Source organism: Pecten maximus, chromosome 19 (assembly GCF_902652985.1).
Source record: "Pecten maximus chromosome 19, xPecMax1.1, whole genome shotgun sequence".
Classification (NCBI taxonomy): domain Eukaryota; kingdom Metazoa; phylum Mollusca; class Bivalvia; order Pectinida; family Pectinidae; genus Pecten; species Pecten maximus.
Genome location: NC_047033.1, coordinates 32341321 through 32359420, shown reverse-complemented (window position 1 = coordinate 32359420; position 18100 = coordinate 32341321). Strand labels below are relative to the sequence as shown.

General features: G+C 36.9%; 2 protein-coding genes across 4 annotated transcripts in view; both read right to left on the bottom strand.

Moving 5' to 3' along the window:
* LOC117317678 overlaps positions 1–18100 on the bottom strand; it is a 167803-nt gene that overhangs the window by 94033 nt on the left and 55670 nt on the right. The window lies entirely within an intron of this gene.
* Positions 1–18100, bottom strand: part of LOC117317677 — a 63593-nt gene that overhangs the window by 27817 nt on the left and 17676 nt on the right. For both annotated transcript variants that reach the window (XM_033872547.1, XM_033872548.1), the window contains exons 17-36: positions 17212–17784; positions 16698–16748; positions 16335–16376; positions 15553–16116; positions 15109–15180; positions 12437–13009; positions 12206–12256; positions 11641–11679; positions 10421–10984; positions 9861–9914; positions 8615–9226; positions 8222–8272; positions 7833–7871; positions 6885–7448; positions 6553–6618; positions 3659–4231; positions 3359–3409; positions 2081–2119; positions 772–1335; positions 320–373 (exon numbers count right to left, since the gene is read on the bottom strand). In XM_033872547.1, the coding sequence (XP_033728438.1) occupies positions 320–373; positions 772–1335; positions 2081–2119; positions 3359–3409; positions 3659–4231; positions 6553–6618; positions 6885–7448; positions 7833–7871; positions 8222–8272; positions 8615–9226; positions 9861–9914; positions 10421–10984; positions 11641–11679; positions 12206–12256; positions 12437–13009; positions 15109–15180; positions 15553–16116; positions 16335–16376; positions 16698–16748; positions 17212–17784 (5196 nt within the window). The remainder of the gene's footprint in view (positions 1–319; positions 374–771; positions 1336–2080; positions 2120–3358; positions 3410–3658; positions 4232–6552; positions 6619–6884; positions 7449–7832; positions 7872–8221; positions 8273–8614; positions 9227–9860; positions 9915–10420; positions 10985–11640; positions 11680–12205; positions 12257–12436; positions 13010–15108; positions 15181–15552; positions 16117–16334; positions 16377–16697; positions 16749–17211; positions 17785–18100) is intronic.

Here is an 18100-nt window from a genome sequence, read left to right as displayed (position 1 = left end):
ATGAAGCGCGTACGAGACTAGATTAACTTATGTAACTCCATTGAAGTTTAATCTCTTATGATTCATGTCAGTTACTAACAGGCCAGCAAATGTACTGGACCTTTGTTTCCAATAAATAATATGTTGATGGAAAATGTAACAAAACATAAGTTATATTTATCCAGTATTTGACAATACCATTTCAAATGATCAATACCAACAATAAATGAACCGTCAATTGAAATAAAGCGGTGAGCTATGGTATAATATAAAGAAACAACAAATGTCAAACTATGTTGAGAGTAAGCTTCTAGTATGTAATATATCGTATATTGTTTACCTGTCGTTGGACGAACAGTTGACGTGGTAGACGGTCGTTCTTCCTGTTTGAAGCCTGTTTACATTCACATTCAAACACAAACACAAACAGTATACGTTACAGTGGTAAACAAGTGCAAAACATGTAACAAACATATTTACGTTATCAGACAGTAGTGCATTAACAAAACAAGTGAACATGTGTTGGAGACAAAACACAAAAAGACCTAAACGGTAATTTATCAGAAAGAAAAAAGGTCTATCAGAAGATACAAAGGAACAGTAACGTTGAATAAGGAATGGACTGCGAGTAGAGAAGCTCAATGTGAAAGACACATATAATAATATATTTAACATAATACCGACAAAATATATATAGGAGAATTATACGTATTAGTGACTATCACAATATAACATAAATAGAATGACATTTTAGACACAGTCTGAAAACAACCAAAACGAGGTCAAACTCACCTGGACATAGAGAAGAGAAGACATGGTCACTGAGCGCATTCAGTTCGTCAAAGGTTTGAACGTTGAAGCTGTTTTCCGATGCTGGTTTGTTGGCGATGCCGTCCAATTCTTTGGTATCCTTCAGACCGATACCAATGGCGTATATGTGGATATCGTCAACTCTAGCGAGATCCGCTTCCGGGATGGTTCTTCGGGAATTGATGTTGGATACGCCGTCTGTTAAGATGATACAGATGTTGGGGACGCCATCACGATCTCCATCAGCGGAGTTGAACATGCTCCTCATCGTCTGCAAAGCGTCAGCTGTGTTCGTACTTCCGTAGATGTAGGGGATTTCATCGATAGCCTGGTTTATGTCAGTTCTCGTGGAGAATGTGTTTAAATTAAACTGGATTTCTACACCGGAACTGTAGATCAAGGCACCAACACGTACGTTACCAGAATCAATGTCGGCGTTCTTTAGGAAATCCTTACAGAAAGCCAGCATTTTATCGTAGTTATCTTGTCCTACACTGGTGGAAGCGTCTATGATGATGATCAGGTCAACTTTGGACAAGGCACAATCTGTAAATAATAAGAACAGGTCCATATTCTGTTTCAGATACACATTTTATATACAGAGTTATATATCTGTTCCGTAATTCAGATCACGACACACTCAATGTAATTAGTTGTAGAATGGTTCGTTAAATAAAAACATCTTTACAAATAATAAAAAAAACGTTTGATACTATAATGTTACAGGAATGAAGACTTCGTCTGAATCAAGGATTATAGCAATATCACATTTGTTAGCATTCCAAATCGTCATTTAATGCATAGAAATGGGAAAGCTATAGCTTCAAAAGTATGACCTGGGCACTGCTGTTAAAAACCTTATTAGGCTAAACACAGTATAACAACAATCCGAAACTCTTTTGATGTAAAATTTGTTTGTCAAACCTTTACAAAGCTCTATAACACTCACCAGTCTCTTCATATCTTTCCTATTTTAAGAAATATACATACACAGGTTTCCAAGCAATGGAAAAAAAGAGATTTTCATTTCATTTCAATAAGCTAACTACCTTTGAACAACTGGGTTCAGATAGCTTAATGTATAAAGCTTAATTGTCCGTTAAGTTTTATAACATGATTAGGAAGAGTCTTATAAGTTTACAATAAGCACTTAAGTTGCCATTAAAATCACTTTATTGATAACACGGTTCTCAATAAAAATGGAAATAAAACAGAAAAATATTTTTGTTGTTTAATTAATGTGAATGTAACTATTATTAGTTTTTTCATTACATGTTATTTATACACTTACCAGTTGCTGGTGGAAGTGTGATTGGAATTGGCGTAGTCGCTAAAATAAAAAAAAAATAAATATCATAGAAATAAATTCCGTATCCGCAAAATCATGGCAATGCTTTAAGAAACACAAACCCATTTTACAGTCATGATGATACTTTAATGATTTATCATTTGATAACTACACTTACTATATATCCGATACCTTTACAATGTGATGTGGTGAAGGTGACGATTTCAGCAAATTGGATCACTCACTACTTATGTCAATCGTTTATTCAATAAGTTACTAGTCCTTTCAAAGAATATGTAAGTACGTGTATATGTTTCAAAACAAATCAAAATGTAAACTTAATTAGACATGTACCTATAACCATTAATGTTATGCGCTGTCATATCCACCTTTGCAATCCTTAACTTTGATCGTATCCGCCTATTGATAAGCAAAGCTAACAATGTCATCTTATTGTACACGCCTTGGGATTACTGATTGGCTTTATACAGCCACATACAAGTTCAAAGGTCAAAAGATAGGAAACATTGCTAGAAGACAATTAAGATAAGATAACATTCCAAGAGTGATAGTCAAATAGTATGTGTATCAATATTTATGTATTTTACTGCATAACACACACATTATAACGAAAACAACTTCTAGAATTGCTTACTAGTCTCTATTGTACAGCTTTAGACTCGCGTGTTTAATGAAGCACTTTAAAACCAGACCGAACATCATTCAATATACAACTGATAACATCATGATGTATCCAAGCTACAGTGGAGACAGTAACGATGTTTGATAAATTGATGATACCACACAGATGTTATATTAAGTAAACACATCGACATTATTTGGTTTGGTTTATTTTGTTTAACGTCCTATTAACATCTAAGGTCATTCAAGGACGGCCTCCCGTGCGTGCGACATGTATGAGTGTGGTGAGTGCGTATGTGTGTTTTGGGAGGCTGCGTTATGTTCGTGTTAAGTCTCCTTGTGATAGGCCGGAACTTTTGCCGATTTAAAGTGCTATATCACTGAAGAATACAGCCGAAGACACCCAGCAGCACACCCCACCCGGTCACATTATACTGACAACGGGCCAACCAGTCGTCCCATTCCAAATATGCTGAGCGCTAAGCAGGAGTAGCAACATCGACATGAATAGAACATATTAACTTATGTCTCTGTTGAGATGCAAATGCCCCATATATAGGACCTACACATCACATGATTGTTATATCTGAGCAAAAAGTTGGATCTGATTTGAAATAAATATATGCAATGTAAACTTACTTGGGGGAGGATAGGGACGTCCACGGAACCCTTCTGGGAGATCTTCTGGTACTGAATATATAAAAAGAAAGGTAACAGCAATGAGAATAAAAAAACAACCCAAAAAACAAAAAACAAAAAAAAAACACAAACACAAGTTGCAAATATCCAATTCAATGACTTATATTACCAAGGAAGCTGGAGGACATTGCTAATCGGACACACAATAAATTTGTTTTCGTTATTTCCTGTTCAACAAATCTAACAAATGTACCTATAACAAGTAACAAGTATACGTAGGATAATAAGCGAATAACTCACATGCATCTAACATTGCTAACTCGTCGTCGATATCCTCTGGTATGTCAGATATTAAGAACAGACGTTGGTATTCATCCAGAGGATGTGACGACACCTCGTCCAGTTCACTGTGGTCCCGTAGTCCCACCCCAACCGTGAACAGATAAGTTCCGTCATCTTCGTTTCTCTCTGCAGCTCGGAACGCCTCATACCTGTCCGTGCTTTCGTCATTACCAGTGACCAGGAGGATGAAATTTCTTGCAAAATCTCTGTCACCATTATTGGGTCTAAACATTCGAGTCCTAACATACTCCAAAGCGTCGGCGGTATTGGTCTCTCCCGGCCGATACTGAACGTCGTCCATGGCGGCCACAACGCCGTCTCTGGTCAAGTACTCGTTCAGCTGGTATTGAACAGCTGGGTCAGTACTGTACCTGAGGAGACCGACTCGGAACTTCTCGTTGTCTATACTGAGTCTACCAGCGACCATTTTGGCATAATTGCGGATCCATTCGAATTTCTCTGGTGTTACTGAGGAATCCAGTACTATTACGAGATCGAAGGCTCTAGGAGGAGGCGTTGGAGCGTCAGTGACTATAAACAATACAATATAAAAATGTTAACTTATACGTATCATATCATCATTGCCATCATCTTCCCCCAAAATAATTGATGATTGCATGGCTATTTGCCATTAAATCTTTCCTTCAGACATAATGGTGGTTTATCCATACACTACATATATAACAACGCCATTTCGTCTTGGAAGATTTGAAAGTTCATTCAGAAATGGTCTGATCATCATATTAAGAGTCTGCAGTGATTACTATACATATTGTAAATAAATTAGTATTCCAAGTTACACTTAACCGATTTGAATGTTATTGCTGTCATTTCCGTAAGTATTGGACGTCATTCGTATTTAAAAAAAAACCCACCTATCCTTCATTATTATTTTTTTTAGAAACATTGTTCCTTTCAATTATCGAAGACCCTAATGAATTCCACTCAATGTCTTCACCTGGTCAAAAACAGCTGACTGCCTTTTCCTCCCTTATAAAAAAGTTTACTCATTCGTGCCTCCTCGCCGCGGCCTCACTGATTTCTCACAAATTACTGACATTAGACCACATTTGTTATTAGAGGTCTGAAGCTTGATATCAAATTGAATATTCTTAATGAATGTCATTAACTAGCATGGTAATGCCTAAGTATCAAAGACTGATTCAATTATTCTTATAAACCTATATCGCATATATGTATTTAAGTATCAACACATCATTGAACATAAGATTAACTCACGTAAAATCATCACAACATGCACTTTTGATTTATCAATTCGAGCATCTTAATTTATTGGCGTATATTGAATTAAGAAAAAAACATATGCAGGTATAAGAAAACGTTCGTAATAAGCACAAAGCATTTTATATAAGAATGTTAAGACTTCACTGGTTCGTCAAGATATACAAATATAACTACGGTCACAGCCAATTAATGAATATAAGCTTCTCTTCATCAATGTCTATATAAACTCGTGCAAGCGAAATCGTGCTGTTTCTTTTTAAATTTTATTTGCCTTTCTCGAGGAATTTGTTTCACTCTCAATGGAATTCCTTACAGTCAAGGCAATATAATGAAATTAAACATGCTTACTTTACTGGGACATGGTCTTTATCATGAGGTTATTCTTTTTAAAGTGATGTGTGAATCCTACCCATTTATAGCAGAAATGATTTGAACTAGAATGTCATGTAAATACAGATGTTTCGGGCGGCATATTGTTGATAAACAAGCAAAGATGATTTCTTGTGACCAATCAAAGATCGTGTAACAAAACAAATTAAGTATTTCTATTGAGAAATCAGAGGCCGTATAATATATCGTATTAATTATTTGTATCGGCCAATAATAAGTCATGTAACATATCAAATTGAGCATTTCTATTGAACAATCAAAGGCCGTATACTATGTCGTATTAATTATTTTTATTGGCCAATCATAATCATGTCATACATCAAATGAATAATTTCTTTTGCCCAGTCAAATATACGAGAATATTGACAAGACAACGAATACACTATTCGATCAATCAATGGCCAGGTGTTCTAGAAGAGTAAACGTCTTTGGCTTCCACGACGGTAACTCTATACAAATCTAGGGAAAGTCTGGTTAAAGTCAAAGCCGCAAATTAGTGCGTGTGTGTTTTCATAACGAAAACAGATATATTGGCAAATCAAACTCCGTGTGACATATCCAAAGAATCATATATATTGACCAATCATAGGTCATGATACGTTATAATAAGTCAGAACAAATTATTGATATTGACGAACCAAAGGCCCTATTACATTTTGAAAGAATACGGCTATATAATTCGGTCGTATTTAAAACTGAAATATGTGTAGTTATTATGTGTTATAGGAAGTACTTGTACTTAAAAATAAAAGTCCCGGGTGACGAAGAAGTGTATAGTTTGATGGGAAGTAGAGGAACCGATTCAGATATTACGAATATCATGCAATGACACTAAGGAGAGGAAGTATTTGATTGGATAGATACGCAATGAAGATAACCTCACATGCCCGGTTTAATAAGTAGGCTGTGTATATAGGGAAAGGATTACATAAAGGGAAGGCTGAATGATTTTACATTAGTACCATTGTCGGTTTGTTAGCACTACCAACATACATAAACACGAATGTACTATTAGACAAAAACATGAAATAGGTCTAGACCTATTATTAGAGGAGGGGATATATGGTTTAAATAACATTAGGTATAATGGACGACGTGTATATATATATTCAAACACATATTAATGATAACAAATGAAAGACAGTGATGGGACTCTGACACAGGAATCACAAATCATTTAATGCACATGCGTAACTGGGCTTCACTCGGAGTTTTACCTGTGGTAGTTGGTGCTGGAGTCGTGGTTGTAGTGGTAGTAGTAGAGGGCTCAGTGGTTCGCTTAACTGCCGAGTGACATACACAGACAAGTATAACAGACAGGATAGTTACACCATTAGAACGTGACACATTAAAACTTACATCAAGCAAAACATGTGTGCGGTGTGAATACATTTTAAATACAATTCCTGAAGAAGTGCCTCGTCAATTCTTGAATGAAACAGTGATTACAGCAAAAAACACACACTTAAAACAAGAGAATTAGACACGAAAACTGTAGAATGACACTTTAGACACAGTCTGAAAACAACCAAAACGAGGTCAAACTCACCTGGACATAGAGAAGAGAAGACCTGGTCACTGAGCGCATTCAGTTCGTCAAAGGTTTGAACGTTGAAGCTGTTTTCCGATGCTGGTTTGTTGGCGATGCCGTCCAATTCTTTGGTATCCTTCAGACCGATACCAATGGCGTATATATGGATATCGTCAACTCTAGCGAGATCCGCTTCCGGGATGGTTCTTCGGGAATTGATGTTGGATACGCCGTCTGTTAAGATGATACAGATGTTCGGGACGTCATCACGATCTCCATCAGCGGAGTTGAACATGCTCCTCATCGTCTGCAAAGCGTCAGCTGTGTTCGTACTTCCGTAAATGTAGGGGATTTCATCAATAGCCTGGTTTATATCAGCTCTCGTGGAGAATGTGTCGAGATTAAACTGGATTTCTACCCCGGAACTGTAGATCAAGGCACCAACACGTACGTTACCGGAATCAATGTCGGCGTTCTTTAGGAAATCCTTACAGAAAGCCAGCATTTTATCGTAGTTATCTTGTCCTACACTGGTGGAGGCGTCTATGATGATGACGAGATCAACTTTGGACAAGGCGCAATCTATCATAAAAAGATAATACTTGAAATCGAATGTGTAATATTTCTCACTTTTACACACACAGTGAATTGCAGTAACTGCACCCTTACATAGATTGGGTTCCCCATCTTTCAGTCCTTACCGAATCAAAACAGCTCACCGCGACGCTTGTAGGCCGATTTACCACCATGCAAAACAAATTACTTACTAAAACTAGCATAGTCATCATTAATCATGATTTAACGAACGATTCAAGCTCGAATTACTTTAAAATAAGAAAAAAGTGTACGCTTTACAATTGATAGATTTGTTTGTATTTTAGTCTTTACGAAAGACAAAAAAAAAAAAAAAAAAAAAAAAAAAATAAATCAATAAAAAAGAAAAAGGAACCGATTCGATATAATTACCTGTCGCAGGTGGAAGCGTGATTGGAATTGGCGTTGTTGCTAGAACACAAGTATTAGAGATATAAGTTATTTCCGGTCCAGTTTAGGATGTCTGAGTTACAACTGCTTTGTACAATACACGGCATTATTGTCGAACAACTTGTACAATCAAAGGGACGCAATACTTGTTGTCTGACCAGGATCCATACCATATCATACTACATCAATATTCAATAATTAACTCGCCACATCAAATTCATATATTGGACCAACTTTACGTTTACCAAGCAGTGATCATGTATCTGCAACCATTTGATATCTGATTATATCACGGTGGAATTTGACACTAGTCTCGGTTGTTCATAGGTACATCTTATGTTAGAGAAACATATCATCAAACGAATACTTACTTGGAGGAGGGTAGGGGCGTCCACGGAAACCTGCCGGGGGCTCCTCTGGTACTGAATATAAAAACAATACATAGAAATTCAGTCCCATGACTTGTGTCTGTACTAACACACTTATTGGTAACCAATATAACCAATAAATCATCTCACTGAGTAAGCTGGACAAAATCAACAAACATCGGTTATAAAATAAGTATCAAACACATACCGTAACAGTACATAAGGTATAGAATTTAGATATGTACTTTTTTGTTAACATCATATTGATTATGCATCTAGCGGAGCAAACTAAACAAAGCTAACATATAATATTGACTTACCAGTCATTTTTGCTAATAATATTTCATTAAACAAAACCAGAGTACGATTCCAATGGGTAATTGACATATGACTTACATGCGTCCAACATTGTTAACTCGTCATCGATATCCTCTGGACGGTCAGATATTAAGAACAGGCGCTGGTATTCCTCCAGAGGATGTGACGACACCTCGTCCAGTTCACTGTGGTCCTGAAGTCCGACACCAACCGTAAATATATACGCGCCTTCATTTTCTAATTTCTCAGCTGCCCGGAAGGATCCGTATCTATCTGTGCTTTCATCCTTTCCCGTGATAAGAAGTACAAAGTTTCTAGCAAAGTCTCTGTCACCATTTTCAGGTGTAAACATCCTTCTTCTAACGTAATCTAAGGCGGACACTGTGTTTGTCTCGCCTGGTTGGTACTGGACATCGTCCATGGCAGTAACAACGTCATCCTTGGTCAAATAATCGTTCAGCTGGTATTGGACGGCCTGGTCAGTACTGTATCTGAGAAGGCCGACACGGAATTTCTCGTTATCAATGCTGAGTCGACCAGCGACCATTTTAGCGTAATTGCGGATCCATTCGAATTTCTCTGGTGTTACCGACGAGTCAAGCACAATGATAAGATCGAATGCTCTAGGTGGAGGTGTTGGAGCTGGAGTGGTAGTTGTAGTTGTTGTAGTTGTTGTCGGTGCATCAGTCACTAAAAGGCAAAGTGAAGAAATTTCTTTCAAAGAAAATAAAATCATAGCTCTAATGTAAATAAAAACTCCATTGGAAATTACTGAAGTTATCAATTAATTGATGAATGTGTGTTTATCCTGAAGTGTTTCCAAATTCGATATTTTGAGAAGTGATTATGAATGCTTAAAACTATTTTACAATTTCTACGTTTACCCCAATTATGTATTTCCTCCAAAACTGTTAAAAATATATTACAGACAAAAAGCATTTGGCTTTGCAAAGTTACATTATACAATATTCAGAAACTGTATTTAACTCAAGCTAAATCAGGATTTCGTGAACATTTTTCAACCTGTTGAAATTTGTTCTAAACCGGATCTACCATAACACATTAATTACGTTTAATCCTTTACGTACATCTTGATTTATACCACAAGCCTAAAATAAATAGCTGATGTTGATGTGATCAACGAATAAAGCACAGCCCACATTTATCATCCAAAATTATTAATACCAATAGTAGATGAAACCATTATTTAACTGAAAATAAAACTGAGAAACATGGTAGAAGATACAGGCCAGCTTGACCAGGTCATTGAACAGTTTCAATAGGAGGAAAGCATCAAGTGCTTTATATATAGTATGTTGTTTACCTGTCGTTGGAGGGACAGTTGACGTGGTAGTTGGTCGTTCTTCCTGTTTGAACCCTGTTTAGATTCACATTCAAACACAAACACAAACAGTATACGTTACAGTGGTAAACAAGTGCAAAACATGTAACAAACATATTTACGTTATCAGACAGTAGTGCATTAACAAAACATGTACCAAACATATTTACGTTATCAGACAGTAGTGCATTAACAAAACATGTACCAAACATATTTACGTTATCAGACAGTAGTGCATTAACAAAACAAGTGAACAGGTGCTAGAGACAAAACACAATTAGACCTTAACGGTAATTTATAAGACAAAAAGATTCTTCAGAAGATACAGAGAAACAGTAAACGTTTTATAAAGTATGACTGTGAGTAGAGAAGCTCAATGTGATGTAATACATCCAACATAATATATACAAAATATATATAATACGAGTGCTATATGTATTAGTGAATATCGCAATATAACATATACGTCAACAATGATATAATACCTGACGTAAAACATGTGCTAGTGTCCAAGGCATTTAATTAGCGAAACACTAACATACCTGGACAGAGAGAAGAGAAGACTTGGTCACTGAGAGCATTCAGTTCGTCAAAGGTCTGAACGTTGAAGCTGTTTTCCGATGCTGGTTTGTTGGCGATGCCGTCCAACTCTTTGGTATCCTTTAGACCGATACCAATGGCGTAAATGTGGATATCGTCAACCCTAGCGCGGTCCGCTTCCGGGATGGTTCTCCGGGAATTGATGTTGGATACGCCGTCTGTTAAGATGATACAGATGTTAGGAACGCCGTCACGGTCTCCGTCAGCGGAGTTGAACATGCTCCTCATCGTCTGCAAAGCGTCAGCTGTGTTCGTACTTCCGTAGATGTAGGGAATCTCATCGATAGCCTGGTTTATATCAGCTCTCGTGGAGAATGTATTTAGATTAAACTGAATTTCTACCCCGGAACTGTAGATCAAGGCACCAACACGTACGTTACCGGAATCAATGTCGGCGTTCTTTAGGAAATCCTTACAGAAAGCCAGCATTTTATCGTAGTTATCTTGTCCTACACTGGTGGAGGCGTCTATGATGACGATCAGATCAACCTTTGATAAGGCACAATCTGTAAAGATTAAGGAGAAATCAACATTCTGTTTTAAATATACATTTTCTTTACACAGTTATATATCCGTTCCCAATTACAGATCACGTCACACGCAACCTTAGTAGTCGTAGTAATGTTTGATTGAGAAAACTGTCATTACGAATAATGAAGAAAACGCTTGATAATATAAGGCTTCACCTGAGGAAATAGTAATAGCGATATCACATTTGTTGTCCACATCGTCAGTTGATGCACAAAATTTTAAAAGGTAACCTGTACCCAATTTCTTAACAAAAAGGGGCATATCACAGTTTAACAACAACCGGAAATTGTTTTCCCTTTCCGACTGCTTTATTTTGAGGAATAAAAACAAAATGGTTTTGATGTAAAAAATAAAATTATATTTTCATTATCAAACGATTAAGCTAGTTACCTTTGAACAACTGTGATCAGATAGCTAGACATAAGAAGCTGAATTGTCCGTTATGTGGTATGACATAGTCAGAAAAGACTTGTAAGTTCACAATAAGCAGTTTAGTTGCCATTATACTCACTTCATTGTTAAGACGGCTCTTAATGAAAATGGAAATAAAACAAAACAATATATCAATGTCGTTTACCTAATATGAAGGGAATTATTATTAATGTTGCATTACATGTTTTTATATACTTACCAGTTGCTGGTGGAAGTGTGATTGGAATTGGAGTTGTCGCTGAAACAAAGAAACAAATATGATTAATATAGATACTGTATCTGGTAAGTCATGTTTGAGTATTATTTCATAAACCTTTTGTTCTTTGTTAGACATACATTATTTCGTAAACGGTCTCCCGGAAATTCGCTTTAGTCTTTGTTCTGATTCAAAGTTATAGTTTGGCGTGTTAGACAAAAACACTTTCAGATCAGACAGAACATCATTAAAGATCTGTCCAAAACAAGACATATCCAAATTGCATTTTGGAAACAGTATTGATAGCAAACAAATATATAATACAACACCAGGAGAATATCGTTAACAAAATCACAGATGGAAGGCTAGAACATGCACTACATTCGCATATTTACCACGATTCTAAAACGGGAACAATGAGAAGTCACATTTGATTTATTCGATTATCACAGGAATGGGAGATTATATAGATAAAAATGTACCGCATATACGATATTCTCGTCACATGTTCTATCCGAGCCATATGTTTGATTTGACACCAGGGTAAATGCATGCAACGTTCACTTACTTGGTGGAGGATAGGGACGTCCGCGGAACCCTGCAGGAGGCTCCTCTGGTACTGAATATATAAAGGAAAGTTACATAAATGAGGAAATAAAGTTGAGAATATCAAGATTCATGACTTTGTATCAAAACAAGGAAGTTGAATAACATTGATAAGTGACACATTAGATGTAAGGTCATTTTTTCTGTTCAATGCATCTCAGTACAAATAATAGGTATACGTGAAATAACTCACAAGCATCAAGCATCGCTAACTCGTCGTCAATATCCTCTGGTCGGTCAGATATTAAGAACAGACGCTGGTATTCATCCAAAGGATGTGACGACACCTCGTCCAGTTCGCTGTGATCCCGAAGTCCGACTCCCACCGTGAACAGATAAGTTCCGTCATCTTCGTTTCTCTCTGCAGCTCGGAACGCCTCATACCTGTCCGTGCTTTCATCGTTTCCAGTGATCAGGAGGATGAAATTTCTTGCAAAATCTCTGTCGCCATTATTTGGCTTGAACATGCGAGTCCTAACATACTCCAAAGCGTCGGCGGTATTGGTCTCTCCCGGCCGATACTGGACATCGTCCATGGCGGCCACAACGCCGTCCCTGGTCAAGTACTCGTTCAGCTGGTATTGAACGGCTTGGTCAGTACTGTACCTGAGGAGACCGACTCGGAACTTCTCGTTGTCTATACTGAGTCTACCAGCGACCATTTTGGCATAATTGCGGATCCATTCAAATTTCTCTGGTGTTACTGAGGAATCAAGTACGATCACTAGATCGAAGGCTCTAGGTGGAGGTGTTGGAGCGTCAGTGACTGTAACAAATGTAAAAGACAAGATTTAGGTGATGTTGTAAACCATCAGTATCGCCAGCAGTTACACCATAAATCATAAATACTTGCAATGAATTCCGAATTGGCCGAAAATGGTATATCTTGCACATCGCAACCGACACATTATTATGAATCTGGTCATAATTAGGATTGTTTGATTAGGATTTCATAATTATAATATTAGATGTTGCCACTGATATTTATATAAATATACATAACCAAATGCAATGCAAATGCAATTGCTATCTTTTCCGAAATTATCGTAATAACATCTACTTGTCAAAGCTTCACACAAGGTACTGAAAAGTTTGCAAGGATAAACTATTCATTGAGTATCGTGAACCAGCATCTTTATCTCATGATAACAATGTAACCATTTATAGAAATGTTGGTATGAGGGAACATATTGACTGGTTAGCTTACATGGTTACGGTTATATTGATGGAATTAATCTCATTGAAATATATCATTCGTGTAAATGTGCAATAAAATGTATCATTGGGTATCACTTCACATGACATTATCACAACATGCTGCTCTTTTTGCACTTACTGCATTGCTATTGAATTGAGAGTATTGCTGGTTTACAGATAATATCAGTGTGTATAACAAACAAAAACGTTTTAAACATGCACAAACCAATCGAGTAGGGTCACTATATATCAATGTAGATCGCAACAGGGTTCAATTCATGTATATTCACACATAAGCATGAGTAAGAAAGAGCTATTCGGCTATATCGCGTGTTTCAGACATGATTCGTTAAACCATTTAAATAAAGAATAATTCCATTAACTTTTCCGGGACACTCGTTAAATCATGACGTCATTCTCTTCGAGTGCAGTGGGTATTTATTTTTTTGACGTTAGCCACATTTAGACTTCGATTTCTCGTGCATGTATACGTTGCGTCGGTTTCTTGCTATTTTACAACAACATATCTCTTTTTAAAAATCAAATGACCGTGTTACACCTTGCATGAATGGGAATATTCACCGGGAGGCGCAAAGTGCAGGATAATTCTTCTCGCTCCGCTGTTAAGAATATATACGTTTGATCATATGGTAGAAAATGTTATCTGCATTGATACAAATGGTAAATTTACGTCAGATTGAAGCTATTCAGTACAGCTAATTTTAACTGATTACATGGTAACAAACGACATGTTAATCACGAAAGTGGGATGATAATAGCAAAAAGCACTCATATGATACTAGTCTGAATGATGCAATCTGAAAATGGTGGAAAACCGTACATTATGTCTTTATGATTATTTGTTTCAAGGATTACAATGAATACCGTCAGTGAAATCTCACAAATAGAAAACATGCACAACTGATGCAATTATTAAGGAGATGAACAAATCAGTTCAACAGAGTTTGAGTTGCAGCTCAGAAAAAACTATTTGGTTTCATGGCAACAGAACAAATATCTAAAATGAAATTTAACCGATAGGGATAAGTGCATCTATGGCACTAGCCCGATGTATGTACAAGATGTATTACGGATAGAAATACAAACACTGTTATGTTAATGTTACGTGTAATCAAATTGTTACACAGAAAAGCTATATGGATGTAAAGAGCACAATTTGATTTTTCTCGAAAACGCATTTTGCGGGAGTTAAGTTCGTATCCAGATGTTATGTGTAGGGATTGAGTACGATCAGGGAGTAAAAAGTTCAAGGTGATAGACGTACAGAGGAACAGATTGATTGGCTGAAGAATGATTATTTTAAATATCATGTTTGGAGAATTAATTGAACGTAGATTTTGAGGTTAATTAACATTTTAAACACAACACATGCTCGTTGTCAAAGGCAGGATTGGCTGTGTAAATATACATAATTTGAATAAATAAATCAATGATGTTACATTTTATAAATTATCAGTAAACATACACTGCTAGCATACACGAACTAAAAGGAATTTAAAATATAGCGAGCGTGCTAATGCTTGTAAATACGTTCTGACGACGATATTTCAAAGAAAATCATCAAGTCTTGGTGATGAGATTCAAAAAACCTAGAAAAAATGCATGCTGAACCGGGCTTAACTCGAGGAACATATCCAGGAATTTTACCTGTGGTAGTTGGTGTCGGAGTTGTAGTTGTAGTGGAGGCAGAAGTAGTAAAGGGCTCAGTACTTCGCATAACTGCCGATTGACACACACACAAATATAACAAACAGGAACAGTACACATGTTTGAGGAAAAGACAAAACGTCAATGAACTGGTGTAGCATGTGTACAAAATTGGACAAATGCACGTTTACAAACGTTAATAAGACACCACACCATTATGATGAGCGCAAAACAGCAGTATTGATATTCAAAAAGACATCACTTGTGCGTCGTGAACACAATTTCATACGTAATATGTGAAAAATATCCAGTGATTTGTAGAACGAAACAGTGCTTATGATCAAACAACATATATATTATATAAAAATAGAACATTTGACATGAAAACAGTAACATAAGATTGGTGCTACAGCCTGGGAACACATCAAACGAGGTCAAACTCACCTGGACAGAGAGAAGAAAAGACTTGGTCACTGAGAGCATTTAGCTCGTCAAAGGTTTGAACGTTGAAGCTGTTTTCCGATGCTGGTTTGTTGGCGATGCCGTCCAACTCTTTGGTATCCTTCAGACCGATACCAATCGCGTATATGTGGATATCGTCAACCCTAGCGCGGTCCGCTTCCGGGATGGTCCTCCGGGAATTTATGTTGGATACACCGTCTGTTAAGATGATACAGATGTTGGGGACGCCATCACGATCTCCGTCAGCGGAGTTGAACATGCTCCTCATCGTCTGCAAAGCGTCAGCTGTGTTCGTACTTCCGTAGATGTAGGGGATTTCATCGATAGCCTGGTTTATATCAGCTCTTGTGGAGAATGTGTTGAGATTAAACTGGATTTCTACACCGGAACTGTAGATCAATGCACCAACACGTACGTTACCGGAATCAATGTCGGCGTTCTTTAGGAAATCCTTACAGAAAGCCAGCATTTTATCGTAGTTATCTTGTCCTACACTGGTGGAGGCGTCTATGATGATGACCAGGTCAACCTTCGACAAGGCACAGTCTTAAATGACAAGAAAAAGCCGCAAGTCAATTTAAGAAAATGTTAATGAATTTAAGAAAATGCCAGTGAATTCGGAAAACAGAATCTAATAACTCAGTGCATTTGAAATTAACGATGTTTTGGGGATCACCAGACTATGTATGTATATATGTATATATATGTATCCAACCAAGCCATGAATGACATGAGCATGTTTTATACAATAATAAAGCACCTACCTGAAACTGGCGGGGGTAGTGTAATAGGGATCGGCGTGGTAGCTGTAAGGAAAATAAATTTAAAATACAATCTAAAGTATAATGTTTAAATTTACATACATAGTTCAGCATCGTTAACATAATTAAAATCATCATAAAATGCATTTTAGTTGGATATTTTGACGGTTCATTTCGGGTGAGAACAATATGCTATCAATTTTGATTGTCCATACTTTGGATATAAAGTAGACTACATCAAACAATGTATAAGGCATCAGATATACAAACAGTTCATACAATAGTGTCTCGACAGCATAACATTTAAGATGAAACGGGGGCGATATGTATGTACAATGGATTGAGTTTAAACGGAATAATACTCACAACGTGGGCGAAAAGGTCTCTGCCGGAATCCTTCCGGTGGTACTTCCGGTACTGTAACAAGTTAATGTAACAATGAGTTGTTTTATTCACCTATCTACGGTTAAGCAAAGTGACTTTATAAATACCAATATAATTGATGTAAAGATACTTCGCAGTTTACCATAATACTTTTGTCATCTACATCAATTAGTTTTTTTCATACAAAGGTCTTCAATTGACGGAAACAGTAAAGAGCTGCTACAAGTATGCATACAAGATATAGATAACCAGGCGAACATTACGATATTTGGCGGGATTTACCGTCCTGTGTAAAAATAAAAATGTTTTACATCCTAATCAACCAATAATCAATAAGGAAAATGTTTCTTTTATTTTTGGGCGGGACACACCATACCCAATTATAACTCTCAGGATCTATTTTGATGTATTCTTCAAACAATGAAATTTAAGTTTGAAAACTTATTTCTTATATTTAGATGTCGTCCAAGTTCTCGAGTAAGTAATTAACACTTACATGCATCAAGCATTGCTTTTTCGTCATCGATATCCTCTGGTCGATCAGATATTAAGAACAGACGTTGGTATTGATCCAGAGGATGTGACGACACCTCGTCCAGTTCGCTGTGATCCTGAAGTCCGATCCCAACCGTAAATAAATAAGCGCCTTCATTTTCTAATTTTTCAGCAGCTCGGAAAGCGCCGTATCTGTCTGTGCTTTCGTCATTCCCCGTGATCAGAAGAACGAAGTTTCTAGCAAAGTCTCTGTCTCCATTCTCCGGTATAAACATCCTTCTTCGTACGTAATCTAAAGCAGCTACAGTATTGGTCTCGCCTGGTTGATACTGGATATTGTCCATTGCAGACAAAACGTCATCTCTGGTCAAGTAATCGTCCAGTTGAAACTGAACAACTTGATCGGTACTATACCGTATAAGGCCAACACGGAATTGTTCGTTGTCAATACTGAGCTGCCCGGCGACCATCTTAGCGTATTGTTGAATCCATTGCCATTGTGCTGGATTCACAGATGAATCAAGGACAATGATAAGATCAAAGGCACGTGGAGGAGGCGTCGGGGCGTCGGTGACTACAATAAGAGGATAACATTAAATGAAAAACGGTAATTATTTGTACAGTTAAGACGATCGACATTCTTAACAATGTAAACGAAGTGATTCACTTGGTACATTATTGGAACATTGACGGCATATTCTATGTATTTACAATTTTATGATGTATCTACTGTCCGATGATGAAAACATAATACATGGTATAATGGAAATCTCATTTTTAATTGTTTTCATATCAATGACAACGTTTTCTTAGTTTATTGGATACAAAATAGATAGATAGACAGCAATACCAGAAATGCAACCTGCAATAGAATATGGGTACGTATGTAA